The sequence below is a fragment of the Anomaloglossus baeobatrachus genome, chromosome 3 (assembly GCF_048569485.1).
Source record: "Anomaloglossus baeobatrachus isolate aAnoBae1 chromosome 3, aAnoBae1.hap1, whole genome shotgun sequence".
NCBI lineage: Eukaryota > Metazoa > Chordata > Amphibia > Anura > Aromobatidae > Anomaloglossus > Anomaloglossus baeobatrachus.
Genome location: NC_134355.1, coordinates 119,892,338 through 119,909,717, shown reverse-complemented (window position 1 = coordinate 119,909,717; position 17,380 = coordinate 119,892,338). Strand labels below are relative to the sequence as shown.

At 46.8% G+C, this 17,380-nt stretch overlaps 1 protein-coding gene across 4 annotated transcripts in view; it reads right to left on the bottom strand.

The window, feature by feature from the left end:
• Positions 1-3,519: 3,519 nt before the first annotated feature.
• RRBP1 (ribosome binding protein 1) overlaps positions 3,520-17,380 on the bottom strand; it is a 181,532-nt gene continuing 167,671 nt past the window's right edge. Inside the window, exons 23-25 of one of the 4 annotated variants that reach the window (XM_075339404.1) lie at positions 15,219-15,362; positions 5,496-5,543; positions 3,520-3,981 (exon numbers count right to left, since the gene is read on the bottom strand). In XM_075339404.1, coding sequence (XP_075195519.1) covers positions 5,499-5,543; positions 15,219-15,362 — 189 coding nt within the window. In that variant the 3' untranslated portion in view covers positions 3,520-3,981; positions 5,496-5,498. The remainder of the gene's footprint in view (positions 3,982-5,495; positions 5,544-15,218; positions 15,363-17,380) is intronic. The other 3 variants (XM_075339405.1, XM_075339406.1, XM_075339407.1) reach the window with 3 other exon arrangements.

Here is a 17,380-nt window from a genome sequence, read left to right as displayed (position 1 = left end):
ATGCAGGCTTTGACTGTGGTTTTAAACCACATTACAGCCACTTTTATGTTATGCTTTGGTAGTACTATGTCGGCAGCATAATGTGTGAACGCTCCCAATGATAAATTCGTTTAGTGGCTTTGTATAAATATTTGCCACACTCTTTATAGATATATTCTGTGGCACTGCGCCAATTGTGAAATGTTCCACTAACTCTGCCTGCTAATGTATGGTCACTTTCCTCTTTTGTGGTTTGTTGAACCTATACCTAGGTGTCTTTCCTGCATCACTAAGCACGTGCTGTGTATATACTGTTCACATTGACAGCTTAATTTATGTACTATGCCCCTATGTAGGGGATGACCGTCATATATGTTTTTACATGTTTTTAATGACTGTATGGATTCCCCCACCTGTGTTTAATAAAAAGTTGTTATCTTTGCACTATAAAAACTCTTGTTCTCCTTTCTCAATGAACTTGTTATCAGTATAAAAGACACCTTGTCCACAACCTCAAACAGTCACACTCCAAACTCCACTATGGTGAAGACCAAAGAGCTGTCGAAGGACACCGGAAACAAAATTGTAGCCCTGCACCAGGCTGGGAAGACTGAATCTGCAATAGGCAAGCAGCTTAGTGTGAAGAAATAAACTATGGGAGCAATAATAAGAAAATAGAAAAGACATACAAGACCACTGATAATCTCCCTTGATCTGGGGCTCCACGCAAGATCTCACCCCGTGGGGTCAAAATGATCACAAGAATGGTGAAAAAAAATCACAGAACCACACAGTGCAACCTAGTGAATGACTTGCATAGAGCTGGGACCACCGTAACAAAGGCTACCATCAATAACACACTACGCTGCCAGGGACTCCTATCCTGCAGTACCAGACATGTTCCCCTGCTTAAGCCAGTAAATGTCCGGGTCCGTCTGAAGTTTGCTAGAGAGCATTTGGATTATCCAGAAGAGTATTGGCAGAATGTCATATGGTCTGATGAAACCAAAGTAGAACTGTTTGGTAGAAACACAGAATGCTGAGTTGCATCCAAAGACCACCAATGCTACTGTGAAGAATGTGGGTGGCAACATGCTTTGGGGCTGTTTCTCTGCAAAGGGACGAGGACGACTGATTCGTGTACATGAAAGAATGAATGGGACCATGTATCTTGAGATTTTGAGTGTAAACCTCCTTCCATCAGCATGGGCCTTGAAGATGAAACGTGGCTGGGTCTTTCAGCATGATAATGATCCCAAGCACATCACCAGGGCAACGAAGGAGTTGCTTTGTAAGAAGCATATGAAGGTCCTGGAGTGGCCTAGCCAGTCTCCAGATCTCAACCTTATTGAAAACCTTTGGAGGGAGATGAAAGTCCGTGTTGCCCAGAGATAGGCCCAAAACATCACTGCTCTAGAGAAGATCTGCATGGAGGAATGGGCCAACATACCACAAACAGTGTGTGCCAACCTTATGAAGACTTACAGAAAACGTTTGACCTCTGTCATTGCCAACAACGGATATATAACAAAATATTGAGATGAACTTTTGTTATTGACCAAATACTTATTTTCCACCATAATTTGCAAAAAAAATCTTGCCAAAATCAGACAAGTTGATTTTCTGGATTTGTTTTCTCATTTTGTCTCTCATAGTTGTGGTCTACCTATGATGTCAATTACGGGCCTCTCTCAACTTTTTATGTGGGAGAACTTGCACATTGGTGGCTGACTAAATACTTTTTTTCCCACTGTATAGCAGTTATATAGAGCTCATGAATATGCTGGACTACCTGGCAGCATACCAAAGTAGTCCTCTAATGATAATCTACTGCTGATGAATCCTTGATTTTATCAAAACTACACTAAGCAGCCCAGTAAGTGACACATCAATGGAATCAGGATCTGTGTCTCTAAATCATGCTGATGTGCCTTTGGGTCAGTCTTATACAAATCAGCACACTAACTCTATTAGACTTGGATGGCTAGACCTTCATCTCTCACCATCTGCTGGGAACTTCAACTCTGGTCTAGCTGACCCACAAGCCCATACTCACCTAGCAATGGCTCTATATATTTTCAGTGATGAGAATCACAGGGAGATACTTAGCCATCATGAAATACCACCTGGGAGGTGTCGGATTGGCTGCAAATTTATTCTACTGCAGGACACAGACTCCTGGAAGAGATGATTCGACCCCACAAGTCTGTCTGGGATTATATGAAGCAACAGAAAGATTTGCACAAGCCTACATAAACAGAAGATCTGTGGTTAGATCTCCAAGATGTTTGGAATACCCCAATGACAATTTCTTCCAAAAACGGACTACAAGTATACCTAGGAGAGTTCATGTTTGGATTCTGTTTTGAAGGAGTAGTGTGCTCACATTAAATATTGATTTGACTTAGATTTCTCCTTTTTTTCATCCTCCTTGCATTTTGCTAATTGATAAAAGAAAAACATATAAACTAATACCCCTATTTTTTTAAAAAAATTTCTACTTTACAAAAGTTTTAGGAAGTTGGGGAAAAATGCTGCACAGTACAAAAAATAAATATACCGTATATGTACTGTATATACACCACAGCTCTCAGGCTGGCATACTCCATTGAATGGAAGTTTCTGAAGCCTGATCCATGGTGCTTTCATTAGGATTTACTATTAGGGAGTGTGCACACAACGTCTTTTAAATGTCGGCATACCTGCTGAGATTTAGCAGAGCAAGACGTGTCAGGAAAACGCTTGGGGTAGTTTTCCTGAAGGGTCTTCTTTTAAAAGGAGTTGTCCACTACTAGGACAACCCCTTCTGATTCCACATGTTTCCTCTCCCCCAGGTAAAATAATAAAGCCTATGCTCACCTTCCATACCGGTACCCTTCCAGTGGTGTCTGGGCTCATGGTGCCGGGGCTCACGTCGGATTGTGACCTCATGTGAGCTCCGCATCCAATCAGCGCCAGTTTCCTTCTCTTCGCCTTTGGACCAAGTTAATGAACAGGAAGTGAGCGCTGCAGCTGCACTCACTTCCTGTTGATTGCTCATTTGGTCCAAAAGCGGGAAGAAGGAAGCCAACACTGATTGGACGTGGGGGTCACATGACATTACAACCCTACTTAAGAGCTGGCACCGCCAGCCCACACACCACTGGAAGGGTGCCGGTATGGCAGGAGAGTAGAGTATAGGCTTTATTATTTTACCTGGGGGATAATCTAGAATCAGGAGGGGTTGTCCTAGTAGTGGACAACCCCTTTAAAGTGTTTCTGGTCGGTTTCTTGGCTGCTCTGCTTTGTTTGTAGGTTAGCTAACTTCTTTTAGCCACTTCATGGTATTTGAATCCTGACAAGGTTAAAAAGCTTAAAATGACTGACATTGTAATACAGATGCTAAAGAAAAAAATAAAATAAAAAAAAATTAAGCGCTTTTTCAGGTGGGCTCCTGACAGGACCAGCCCAAAAGAGATGCCACACGCACATACTTTAAACCTAGATTTGTAGATTTGCATATCCTTTGATGATGAAAATAAAAAGGCGGCAGAATAATGGTTTTCATGGCCACGACAATATTTTAATGTCATTTCAGCAACCATCAAGTCACATGATTTTATACTGGAGACCAGTTACAATATGGCATTCTCATCTTATTTACTGCACTTTTCGTCCATACATTGTTCAATAAACAATAAAGAAATTGCACTGATTTGTATACAGAGTACACAGTCTGTCCCTTTTTATAGGCCAAAAAAAAAAAACTGTTTAGTCCATTGGTCTGGAAGGTAGATGTGAAGATATGGCATACTGACACAGTCAGTGGTTTCATCATGGAATGTTTCCCCGTCAGATTAGCAAGACGTGGAGATTTTCTTAACTGACATTTGCAAGTATTTTGGCTCGCTAAAATATTATTTCAATCTCAAAGAAGGAATGTTTAAGGCATTTTGGTAACAAAAGAATAAAAATAAAATAGGATCAAACGGATGTTCCACCAGGAATGCTGGAATCTTGGTCCTACAAGAAAGAAAAAAAATGAATAAATAACATGAAGACCAAATAAGCCACACGCTATAGAATATATCTTGTTAAGCCACATGGGTTTAATGACCAGACAACATTTACGTCATCCAGCGATTATATAGTATCAAATACCGTAAATGGGGAGGGGGATCAATGGTAAAGAAATATAACACTCCGCCAGCTTTCTCCACAGACTACAGCTGATCGCTAATGATTTCAGCAGAGGAACTCAATGTAATCAGGTTGCTTTTATGGGACCACTGCCCATGCCATACAGCTAATTTTGTTTTATAAGTGAGGGTCTCAGGACTGGGTCTACCACTAATCAGAAACACTACGTAGTGTCTGTAATGCAGAAAAAACTGTTACAAAGTGACAATTGCGCTATAAAAGGGAATCGGTCACCAGGTTTTTGCTATGCAAGCTAAAGCCAGCATACTGTAAAGGTTTACACAGCACTTTCAAGCATACCTGTATTGTCACTGTCCAATCTTTTGTTTATTTGCCATGTTTGTATTAACATCAGGACACTTACTTCGGTGGCTAGCTGGCCCCTGCCATGTTATCCAGCATGCCCCCCTCCTCTGGTAGGCACCTCACTGTCAATGTACAATCTCTATAGTGAGCCTGATGTGGGCCTGACAGCTACATGGACTCTGCTACATGACTAAAGCTAAAAATTCCAGTTGTGTCAGACTGCTGCAGCCAGTAATCTAAGTGATAGATCGTCGGATTCAGAATCTCCTCGCTCTCATCAGGTTGCTCTCAGATAAGGTAACAAAAACCTGCTGACAGATTCCCCCAACTATTGTATTTATCAGGAAATTTTAAAAGGACGCACCTTAGTGTTATCTTGGGACCTACTGGCTTCTTTTCTTAAGGGTATACCCACACTACACTGAAAACCTGCTGTGAATTTACAACAAAATTTGCAAGCAATTCATGCAGACACCGCGGTAGATTTTGTTACGTATTTTAATCTCATTTACTACCTGCTGTGGTAATTCACGGTAGATTATACCTGTGCACATCCACAACTAAAACCCACTGACAATTCGTCCACCGTGAATTTACACTTTTTACCCATTTATTCTGGTGATGATTCTCCTCCTGTAAGAGTATTTTCTCGTACAAATTGCTCTCTAGTATGAAGATCCGGCACCTCAGAATACAATCTTCTATAGTTATGTGGAGGTTTAAGAATGTGAATTTTAAAAAGGACCTATTGTTTATATCAGGTTTTATAAGTTTTTTTTATTATTATTATTTTCCTACATCACAATCTCTATTGAAAATATAAAATAAAAATGTGGCAATTTTCACACTTTTAGACTAACTTCCTGTAGTTTTAGGAAACGCACATGTACATTAGCCACAATGAACAGACACTGAACCCATTTTTTTTTTCACTGAATCATCTAATGAGTGTGTGCTAAGGTCATTATGAAGTGAGGGGGAGCAGGGTCAGCTGTGATAACAGCTGTGTATGGTGGGGTTACCTGTCATACCTGTCATTGTAATCCTGCCTCTGACAAGGACACTGCTGTAAACTCTTCCTGAAAAGATAGAAAGTATGAGTCTAAAAAAGCTCAAGTGTTCACTATGAAAACCGCAAAATTACTACTTTTGTATTTTGTTCTTTTTATAAAAATCGTGATGCTAAAAAAAAAAAAAAAAAAATTATTTCCAAAAATGTTTAAATAATTAGTGAGGACTGTGACAGTCACAGACAATCACATGCCCTGCCTGCGGATCTATATCGTACAGTAAAAATAAATGAAGGGAATTGTGTTTACTTACCGTAAATTCCTTTTCTTCTAGCTCCTATTGGGAGACCCAGACAATTGGGTGTATAGCTTCTGCCTCCGGAGGCCACACAAAGTATTACACTTTAAAAAGTGTAACCCCTCCCCTCTGCCTATACACCCTCCCGTGCATCACGGGCCCATCAGTTTTGGTGCCAAAGCAGGAAGGAGGAAACTTATAAATTGGTCTAAGATAAATTCAATCCGAAGGATGTTCGGAGAACTAAACCATGAACCAAAGAACAATTCAACATGAACAACATGTGTACACAAAAGAACAACAGCCCGAAGGGAACAGGGGCGGGTGCTGGGTCTCCCAATAGGAGCTAGAAGAAAAGGAATTTACGGTAAGTAAACAAAATTCCCTTCTTCTTTGTCGCTCCATTGGGAGACCCAGACAATTGGGACGTCCAAAAGCAGTCCCTGGGTGGGTAAAAGAATACCTCGATAAAAAGAGCCGTAAAACGACCCCCTCCTACAGGTGGGCAACCGCCGCCTGAAGGATTCGCCTACCTAGGCTGGCATCTGCCGAAGCATAGGTATGCACCTGATAGTGTTTCGTGAAAGTGTGCAGACTCGACCAGGTAGCCGCCTGACACACCTGCTGAGCCGTAGCCTGGTGCCGCAATGCCCAGGACGCACCCACGGCTCTGGTAGAATGGGCTTTCAGCCCTGAAGGAACCGGAAGCCCAGAAGAACGGTAGGCTTCAAGAATCGGTTCCTTGATCCACCGAGCCAAGGTTGACTTGGAAGCCTGTGACCCTTTACGCTGGCCAGCGACAAGGACAAAGAGCGCATCAGAACGGCGCAGGGGCGCCGTACGAGAAATGTAGAGTCTGAGTGCTCTCACGAGATCCAACAAGTGCAAATCCTTTTCACATTGGTGAACTGGATTAGGACAAAAAGAAGGTAAGGAGATATCCTGATTGAGATGAAAAGGGGATACCACCTTAGGGAGAAATTCCGGGACCGGACGCAGAACCACCTTATCCTGGTGAAACACCAGGAAGGGGGCTTTGCATGACAGCGCTGCTAGCTCAGACACTCTCCGAAGTGATGTGACTGCCACTAGGAAGACCACCTTCTGCGAAAGGCGTGAAAGAGAAACATCCCTCATCGGCTCGAAAGGTGGTTTCTGAAGAGCCGTTAGCACCCTGTTAAGATCCCAGGGTTCTAGCGGACGCTTGTAAGGTGGGACTATGTGGCAAACCCCCTGCAGGAACGTGCGTACCTGCGGAAGCCTGGCTAGACGCTTTTGGAAAAACACGGAAAGCGCCGATACTTGTCCCTTAAGAGAGCCGAGAGACAAACCCTTGTCCATTCCGGATTGAAGGAAAGACAGAAAAGTGGGCAAGGCAAACGGCCAGGGAGTAAAACTCTGATCAGAGCACCAGGATAATAAGATCCTCCACGTCCTGTGGTACATCTTGGCGGAAGTTGGTTTCCTGGCCTGTCTCATAGTGGCAATGACCTCTTGAGATAACCCTGAAGACGCTAGGATCCAGGACTCAATGGCCACACAGTCAGGTTGAGGGCCGCAGAATTCAGATGGAAAAATGGCCCTTGAGACAGCAAGTCTGGTCGGTCTGGTAGTGCCCACGGTTGACCCACCGTGAGATGCCACAGATCCGGGTACCACGACCTCCTCGGCCAGTCTGGGGCGATGAGGATGGCGCGGCGGTAGTCGGACCTGATCTTGCGTAACACTCTGGGCAGCAGTGCCAGAGGAGGAAATACATAAGGCAGTCGAAACTGCGACCAATCCTGAACTAATGCGTCTGCCGCCAGAGCTCTGTGATCTTGAGACCGTGCCATGAATGCCGGGACCTTGTTGTTGTGCCGGGACGCTATTAGGTCGACGTCCGGCGTTCCCCAGCGGCAACAGATCTCTTGAAACACGTCCGGGTGAAGAGACCATTCCCCTGCGTCCATGCCCTGGCGACTGAGAAAGTCTGCTTCCCAGTTTTCTACGTCCGGGATGTGGACTGCGGAGATGGTGGAGGCTGTGGCTTCCACCCACAGCAGAATCCGCCGAACTTCTTGGAAGGCTTGACGACTGCGTGTGCCGCCTTGGTGGTTGATGTACGCCACCGCCGTGGCGTTGTCCGACTGAATTCGGATCTGCCTGCCTTCCAGCCACAGCTGGAACGCCTTTAGGGCTAGATACACTGCCCTTATCTCCAGAACATTGATCTGAAGGGAGGACTCTGTCTGAGTCCAGGTGCCCTGAGCCCTGTGGTGGAGGAAGACCGCTCCCCACCCTGACAGACTCGCGTCCGTCGTGACCACAGCCCAGGATGGGGGCAGGAAGGATTTTCCTTTCGACAGAGAAGTGGGAAGAAGCCACCACTGAAGAGAGGCTTTGGCTGCCCGAGAAAGGAGGACGTTCCTGTCGAGGGACGTCGACCTCCTGTCCCATTTGCGGAGAATGTCCCATTGGAGTGGACGCAGATGAAACTGCGCAAATGGAACTGCCTCCATTGCTGCCACCATCTTCCCTAGGAAGTGCATGAGGCGCCTCAAGGGGTGTGACTGGGCTCGAAGGAGAGATTGCACCCCTGTCTGTAGTGAACGCTGTTTGTCCAGTGGGAGCTTCACTATCGCTGAGAGAGTATGAAACTCCATCCCGAGGTAAGTTAGCGATTGGGTCGGTGTCAATTTTGACTTTGGGAAATTGATGATCCACCCGAACCTCTGGAGAGTCTCCAGAGCAGTGTTCAGGCTGTGTTGGCATGCCACCCGGGAGGGTGCCTTGACTAGAAGATCGTCTAAGTAAGGGATCACCGAGTGTCCCTGAGAGTGTAGGACTGCCACCACTGTTGCCATGACCTTGGTGAAGACCCGTGGGGCTGTCGCCAGGCCGAAAGGCAGTGCCACGAACTGAAGGTGTTCGTCTCCGATGGCGAAGCGCAGGAAGCGCTGATGCTCTGGTGCAATCGGCACGTGGAGATAAGCATCCCTGATGTCGATTGATGCTAGGAAGTCTCCTTGGGACATCGAGGCGATGACGGAGCGGAGAGATTCCATCCGGAACCGTCTGGTTTTCACGTGTCTGTTGAGCAGTTTGAGGTCCAAAACGGGACGGAATGATCAGTCCTTTTTTGGCACCACAAACAAGTTGGAGTAAAAACCGTGACCACATTCTTGAAGGGGAACAGGGATCACCACTCCTTCTGCTTTCAGAATGTTCACCGCCTGAAAAAGAGCATCGGCTCGCTCGGGGGGCGGAGATGTTTTGAAGAAACGAGTCGGAGGACGAGAGCTGAGCTCTATCCTGTAACCGTGAGACAGAATGTCTCTCACCCATCGGTCTTGGACATGTGGCAACCAGGCGTCGCAAAAGCGGGAGAGCCTGCCACCGACCGAGGATGCGGTTTGGTGAGGCCGAAAGTCATGAGGAGGCCGCCTTGGGGGCGGTTCCTCCGGCGGTCTTTTTAGGACGTGACTTAGACCGCCATGAATCATTCCTCTGGCCCTTCTGTGGCCTGTTGGACGTGGAGAATTGAGACCTGGCTGAGGGCCGAAAGGACCGAAACCTCGGTTGTATCTTCCGTTGCTGAGGTCTGTTTGGTTTGGACTGGGGTAAGGATGAGTCCTTTCCCTTGGATTGTTTAATAATTTCATCCAATTGCTCGCCAAACAGATGGTCGCCAGAACATGGCAAACCGGTTAAGAACTTCTTGGAAGCAGAGTCTGCCTTCCATTCGCGTAGCCACATGGCCCTGCGGACTGCCACTGAATTGGCGGATGCTACCGCTGTACGGCTCGCAGAGTCCAGGACGGCGTTCATGGCGTAGGACGAAAAAGCCGACGCCTGAGAGGTTAAAGACCCAACCTGCGGAGTAGAGGCACGTGTGACTGCATTAATCTCAGACAGACAAGCTGAGATAGCTTGGAGTGCCCATACGGCTGCGAATGCCGGAGCAAACGACGCGCCTATGGCTTCATAGATGGATTTCATCAGGAGCTCTATTTGCCTGTCAGTGGCATCCTTGATCGATGAACCATCTGCCACTGCTACTATGGATCTAGCCGCCAGTCTGAAGACTGGAGGATCCACCTTGGGACACTGAGCCCAACCCTTAACTACGTCAGTGGGGAAGGGGTAACGTGTGTCATTAAGGCGCTTAGTAAAGCGCTTGTCCGGAAAAGCTCGGTGTTTCTGGACTGCATCTCTGAAGTTGGAGTGATCGAAAAACGCACTCCGTGTACGTTTGGGAAACCTAAATTGGTGTTTCTCCTGCTGTGAAGCTGACTCCTCAATCGGTGGAGTTGGAGGAGAAAGTTCTAGCACCTGGTTGATGGACGCTATAAGGTCAGTTACTATGGTGTCCCCTTCAGGTGTATCAAGATTGAGAGCAGCGTCAGGATCAGAGCCCTGATCTGCCACCTCCGCTTCATCCTCCAGAGAGTCCTCATGCTGAGACCCTGAGCAGTGAGATGAAGTCGATGGAAGCTCCCAGCGAGCCCGCTTAGCCGGTCTGGGACTGCGGTCCGTGTCGGAGTCCTTACCGTGGGACCTAGGAGTCACCCCAGGAGCACTTTGCTGCGCCGACTGAGGGTGCCCTGGGGGCAATGATTCAACAGTGCCCGGGGCCTGTGTTACCGGTCTGGACTGCAAAGCTTCTAGTATCTTAGCAGACCATCTATCCATAGACTGAGCCATGGATTGTGAAAGTGACTCAGAAAGTTTCTCAGCCAACACTGCAAACTCTGTCCCTGCCACCTGGACAGTGGTAGCCGGAGGTTCTACCTGGGCCGAGGGTCCCACCAGCGCCTGAGGCTCCGGCTGAGTGAGTGTCACAGGGGCCGAGCATTGCACACAATGAGGGTAGGTGGAACCTGCAGGTAACATAGCCGCACAAGAGGTACAGGTTGCAAAATAAGCCTGTGCCTTGGCACCCTTGCTTTTTGCGGACGACATGCTGTTGTCTCCTCTTAGAGCAATCAGTGAGGGTATATAGCCAAAAGCAAATAATGCGGCCGAACAGAGCAAATGTATACAATATATGGATATATATATACACTTCGGCACCCAGGGGGGCCAGCACCTGGTAACCGGTGCGGCTTACCGACCGCCCTCAGCGGTTGTGTGTCCACCAGATTCCCTGCCTGGGCCTCCCAGAGCTGTGGAGCTCGGTCTGAAGTTCTCCACCGGCAGAAGTGATGATAACAATGGCTGCCAGCGTTCTCAGAGGAGGAGGGGGCCGTGGGCGTGCCTCAGAAAGTGCGGGAATCTGGTGCCCCACAGTGCTCAGTGAGGGGGGAGGAGGATACCCAAGTATGCTCCAGCCCTCACCGCTGACGTCCAGTCTAGCGTCCCGCCCTTACCACTGACTGGCAGGCCCGGGGGCAGGAGTATGCGGTACTAGGCCGCAGAAGCCGGGGACTAAATTTAGTAACGCGGCCGGGAAACAGGCGCGGTCGGCGCGGTAGTCCCGGCGACACAAAACACACAGCAGCCGCTGCAGCGTCCGTTACACAGGCGCTCTATGCGCCGTCCCCAAGGGGACACAGAGTACCTCAGAGAAGCAGGGCCTGTCCCTGATGATACCGGTCTCCTGTCCGTCAGATTCCCCCAGGGGCTGCGGGTACCTCAACCTTAACAGCACCGCCGACCAGAGTGGGGTGAGAAGGGAGCATGCCGGGAGCCCTGTTAGGAGCCCTCTTTTCTTCCATCCGATAAAGTCAGCAGCTGCTGCTGACTAAAATGTGGAGCTTGCGTGGATGTGTGCCTCCTTCAACACAAAGCAAAAAACTGATGGGCCCGTGATGCACGGGAGGGTGTATAGGCAGAGGGGAGGGGTTACACTTTTTAAAGTGTAATACTTTGTGTGGCCTCCGGAGGCAGAAGCTATACACCCAATTGTCTGGGTCTCCCAATGGAGCGACAAAGAAAAAATATTTTGCGTAGGGTTCCCCATATTATGATACCCAGCACAGATAAAGTATACAGCTGCAGGCTGCAGCCCCCCGGTGGAAAGTTATCTTGGCTGTGTATCAAAATAGGAGGAACCGCATGCAACTTTTTTTTTTAATTATTTAAATAAATAATAAAGAACAAAAAAAAATAAAATAAAAAAACAGTGTGCTGTCCCCTCCAATTTTGATACACAGCCATGATAAAGCCCGACAGCTGGGGTATGGTATTTTTAGACACCTATGGTTATTGGGAGCACCCCCTCCAGCCGCTTAAAAATAGCAGCCTGCAGCTGCCCCAAAATTATTGCATACATTAGATGTGACAATCCCTGCGCTTTAAACCGCTCTCTCCAATTGCCCCGGTGCGGTGGCAGTCGGGGATAATAAGGGGTTAAATGACAGCGCACAACTGTCACCAAGCCCAATACTAGTGATGGGTAGGGGTCAATGAGACTTCCCCCATCACTAATCCTATAGTAAAAGGAAAAAAACACAGAAAGATCTTTTATTTGAAATAAAATAGAGCACCCTCTTTATGAACATCAAAAAGACCCTTGAAGTACCGCCATAATCCACACGTCGCACGACAGTCCTGGCACTGCTACATCCAAGCCTGGAGAGACCGAAAACATGTCTGATCTCTTCATGCTCCGGGTAACACTGACAAGTGGGACCAGGTTGGCAGCAGTGACATCACCCAGTTCACTAGAGGTCATACCCGGGTTCCCACGGTATGACTTGTAGTGACCTGAAGCACTCTGGCTTAAAATGCGGAGTCGGCCCCTACCCCCAGTCGGCACTGTCATTGTTAAAGAGCTGGCAGGCTGTGGGGCAGGTCACCACACTAACAGTGACGGTCCCGCACTTTAAGCCAGAGTGGTTCAGGTCACCCGAAGTCATACCATGGGTACCCGGGTATGACCTCCGGTGAACTGAATGACGTCACTGCTGCCAGCCGAGTCCCCCTTGTCATTGCTTCCCGGAGCCTGGAGAGATCGGACATGTTTTCGGTCTCTCCAGGCTCAGATGTAGCAGAGCCAGGACTGATGTGGGACATCGTGTGGATTATGGCAGAACTTCAAGGGTCTTTTGGGTTTAATAAAGAGGGGAAAGCGGGTGTTGTATTTTATTATTTCAAATAAAGGATTTTTTCCGTGTTTATTTCTTTTTACTTAAAAGATTAGTGATGGGGGTCTATTAGACCCCCTACCCATCACTAATTTTGGGCTTGAGGACAGTTCTTCACTGTCATTTAACCCCTTATCACCCCGATTGCCACCGCACCAGGGCAATTAGGAAGATCCGGGTAAATCGCCGGAATTGTCACATCTAAAGGATGCAACAATGTCGGGGCAGCTGCAGGATGCTATTTTTAGATTGGGGGTTGCCAATAACCATGGATCTCCCCAGCCTGAGAATACCATCCCCCAGCTGTCGGGCTTTATCATGCCTGGGTATCAAAATTGGGGGGGACCGCATGCTGCGTTTTTAATAATAATAATAATAATAATAATAATGAATATAGAGAAATAAAAATGGCATGCAGTTCCTCCTATTTTGATGCACAGCCAAGGTAAACCTATGGCTGGGGGCTGCAGCCTGTAGCTGTATGCTTTGTGCTGGGTATCATAATACCGGGAAACCCTGCGCCAAATATTTTACTTATTTATTTTTACTGTAGGATATACACACACGCAGACAAGGCCTGTGATTTGTTGCAGGCAGACGCTGTCACACAGATTGGGGGTGCGTCTGACTGCAACCAATCACAGATGCTAGGACGGCCCAGGGGAAGCAGTGCATAAGGATGAACAATAATAAGCGGCCCAGGAAGTGACGGAGAGGCCGAGGAGCAGCGTACAGCCGTGCTGGAGTCTCAGTAAGTATGACGCTCACCTGCTCTTACCCCCCTATCCCTTCTACCAACATTTTTAATCGCTGGATTCTTGTCCCAATAGGCTTATATGGGGACCGGAATCCAGCCCGGATCAGGAACCCGCCTGTCCTGGTTATATGCGAGTCCGCTCATCACTATAAATAATACATGGACCACAACAATCTGATTTAAACAATAGGTGATTTTCTGAGGATACTCCTTTTCTAAATAGGACCCATCATCAAATTATTTATGTTGAACTGGACACACAATGTAGTAGTGACTGCAAGGTGGTATAAAACATTTTTTGTTTGTCTTTTTAAATTTCTTTTCTCCATTGCGAAGATATTAGCAATCAAATATCTGCCACCTAATGAGTTAATTTTAGTTAAAGGGAATCTGTCACCAGGTTTTTGCTACCCCATCTGAGCAGCGTAATGAGACAGAGACCCTAATTCCAGCGATGTGTCACTTACTGAGCTGTTTGCTGTGAGTTTGATAAAAGCAGTGTTTTCTCTGCTACAGATCTACCAGTTATACAGACCTCATAAATATACTAAACTACCTGACAGTATGCCAAGTAGCCCTCTAATGATAATCTGCTGCTGATTAAACAGTGATTTTATCAAAACTACATTAAGCAGCCCAATAAGTGACACACCGCTGGAATCAGGATCTCTGCCCCTAAGTTATGCTGCTCTCAGATTGGGTGGTCAAAACCTGGTGACAGATTCCCTTGAAGTCCAAGTGATAGTTAGATAGTTTTCACTGGGGGGAGTGTACTTCTGCCTCCTGTACGACACTGACCAATCATAGGCAAGCAGGAACATAGACATGAAGAAGTACCTGTGATACTGGATTACATTACTACAGTGCCAGCCAGAGAGTGCAGCCTAAAATGCTCTGAGGATATATTACACAGCACAACAGTGTGGCGCTATTAACGCAAATTAATATTTCCCCGTGTCTGTTGCATATCCAGCACAACAAGAAAAATTTGGTGAAAAGTCCTCTTTAAAAGTGAATTTAGCTAATCTTTAGCATTTCTCTACACTTGAGGGAAACAGCATTGAGCCCTATGGAGTTTCTCCAAAAGTTATCCCCGCACTAAAAGTTAACTCATTCATGTTGAAGAATGGACATATGCAGGAGAGTTTGGCTATGTGCGCACGTTGCCTACTGTCCCTGCAGAAATTTCTGCAGCGATTTGAACAGCACATGTGCGCTTCAAGTCACTGCAGAAACAGTTCGTAATGAAGAAAAAAAAAAAAAAAGCCGATTCCATGCGCTCTGAGTGCAGCCCCTCCCATAGACAGAGCGGGGGATGCATGCAGAGCGCAGGAAAGAAGTGACATGTCACTTCTTAGAACGCACGCTTCGGGCAGCAGCCGAAGCGCTGCGCTCTAATACGCCACGTGCGCACGGCTCCTGCATAATCTTCATAGATTATGCAGGGGACGCAGGACGCATGCAGTTACGCTGCGGAGCAGATCGCAGCGTAACTGCATGCAATTACGCAACGTGCGCACACAGCCTTACAGATAATGATAGAGACTGACAGAAGATATAGAGGATAGTGATTTGGGGTTTAAGAATTAGACAGATGAAAGTGTGATAAGAGTTAGTACCGGTGACTGTAGTCTGTTTTGAAGCAGTTTATTGTGTTCTTTTTCCTTATTTAGTTGTTCCTGAGAAGCCTTCAAGAGCTGTAACAATTTGTTAGCTGCTTGACCTAAATCCCGTGTTAGTTTTTTTTCCTTGTCAAGTCTCTCCTACAATATTTCCAGTAGAAGGACAATGTTAGTTATATCAGACATGTGTATATAGGACATGCGAGCTCATGGTAGGGGGGCAGCTTTGCAAACATCTTGTTTTACTCATATTGTTCCAATATCACGTTATATGCCCATTTCTGAATCCATATCGAATGTCAAACCAGCGTCATTGCACCAGCCAAGGGAGCAAAGAATGACAGATGCCCCCGTATGCATTTCATGGTTTGTAACCAACTATTTTTTTAAGAGGTGTGATGAATTTTGCATAGCTAATATTAACCTGGCTTGTCATGTATTTCACCAGGATGGTAATATACCATGTGGTTGTTTTCAAGGAAAAATAGAAGGATTGTAGAAAATATGTAGAATAAAAAGCAATCTGTAAAACAAAATAGTTGCAAAGATGCGCACCTATTTATTAGAGATTGTTAATAATAAGGTGTTATTAGAGCAGAATCAAACTTTAAAAAGTGTCTAAAGTTTTCATGAAAAGATAAAAGATTGGAAAGAGAAGTCTGAAATCCTCAATCTTTTCCACAATCTCAGACAACAACCTGAGTCTTAAGGCCCAGTCACACTAAACAACTTACCAGCGATCCCAACAACGATACAACCTGATAGGGATCGCTGGTGAGATGTCACACTGCGACGCTCCAGTGATCCCACCAGCAACCTGACCTGGCAGGGAACGCTGGAGCGTCGCTACACGGGTTGCTGGTGAGCTGTCACACAGGCAGATCTCACCAGCAACCAGTGACCAGCCCCCAGCGACGCGTGGAAGCGATGCTGCGCTTGGTAACTAAGCTAAATATCGGGTAACCAACCCGACATTTACCTTGGTTACCAGCGCACACCGCTTAGCGCTGGGTCCCTGCACACCTAGCCACAGTACACATCGGGTTAATTACCCGATGTGTACTCCAGCTACATGTGCAGTGAGCAGGGAGCCGGCACTGACAGCTGAGAGCGGCGGACGCTGGTAACGAAGGTAAATATCGGGTAACCAAGGAAAGGGCTTCTTGGTTACCCGATATTTACATTGGTTACCAGCGTCCGCAGAAGCCGGCTCCCTGCTCACTGCACATTCAGTTGTTGCTCTGTCGCTGTCACACACAGCGATGTGTGCTTCACAGCGGGAGAGCAACAACTAAAAAATGGTCCAGGACATTTAGCAACAACCGGCGACCTCACAGCAGGGGCCAGGTTGTTGCTGGATGTCACACACAGCAACATCGCTAGCAACATTGCTGCTACGTCACAAAAGTCGTTCGTCAGCAGCGATGTTGCTAGCGATGTTGCTTAGTGAGACGTGGCCTTAAGTCTTACGTTTGTCTAAATTATCTAAAGGCAAATTTGACCTCAAATCTATCTACATCTCAGATCTACTCCCAGTGGAAGGAGTCATTTGAGGGGTTAAAGGGAACCTGTCACCAGTTTTGGGGCCTATAAGCTGCGGCCACCACCAGTGGGCTCTTATATACAGAATGTTAGAATGCTGTATATAAGAGCCCAGGCCGCGCTGTAGAACATAAAAAAAAAAAGAGAATTTTGTTTACTTACCGTAAATTCTTTTTCTTGTAGTTCCGTATTGGGAGACCCAGACATTGGGTGTATAGCTTCTGCCTCCGGAGGACACACAAAGTACTACACTCAAAAGTGTAGCTCCTCCCTCTGAGCTTATACACCATCTGGAGAACCAGATCTAGACAGTTTAGTGCAAAAGCTGAAGGAGAATAGCCACCCACAAGTAAAAACAGAGCAAGAACCGGAACAACCGGAGACTCTGTCCACGACAACAGCCGGTGATAACACGCGGAACAAGAAACTGCCAACAGGCAACAGGGAGGGTGCTGGGTCTCCCAATACGGAACTACAAGAAAAAGAATTTACGGTAAGTAAACAAAATTCTCTTTTTCTTTATCGTTCCTATGGGAGACCCAGACATTGGGACGTCTCAAAGCAGTCCATGGGTGGGAATAAACAGAAAACTGAGAAGTAGGCGGAGCCTAACTTGA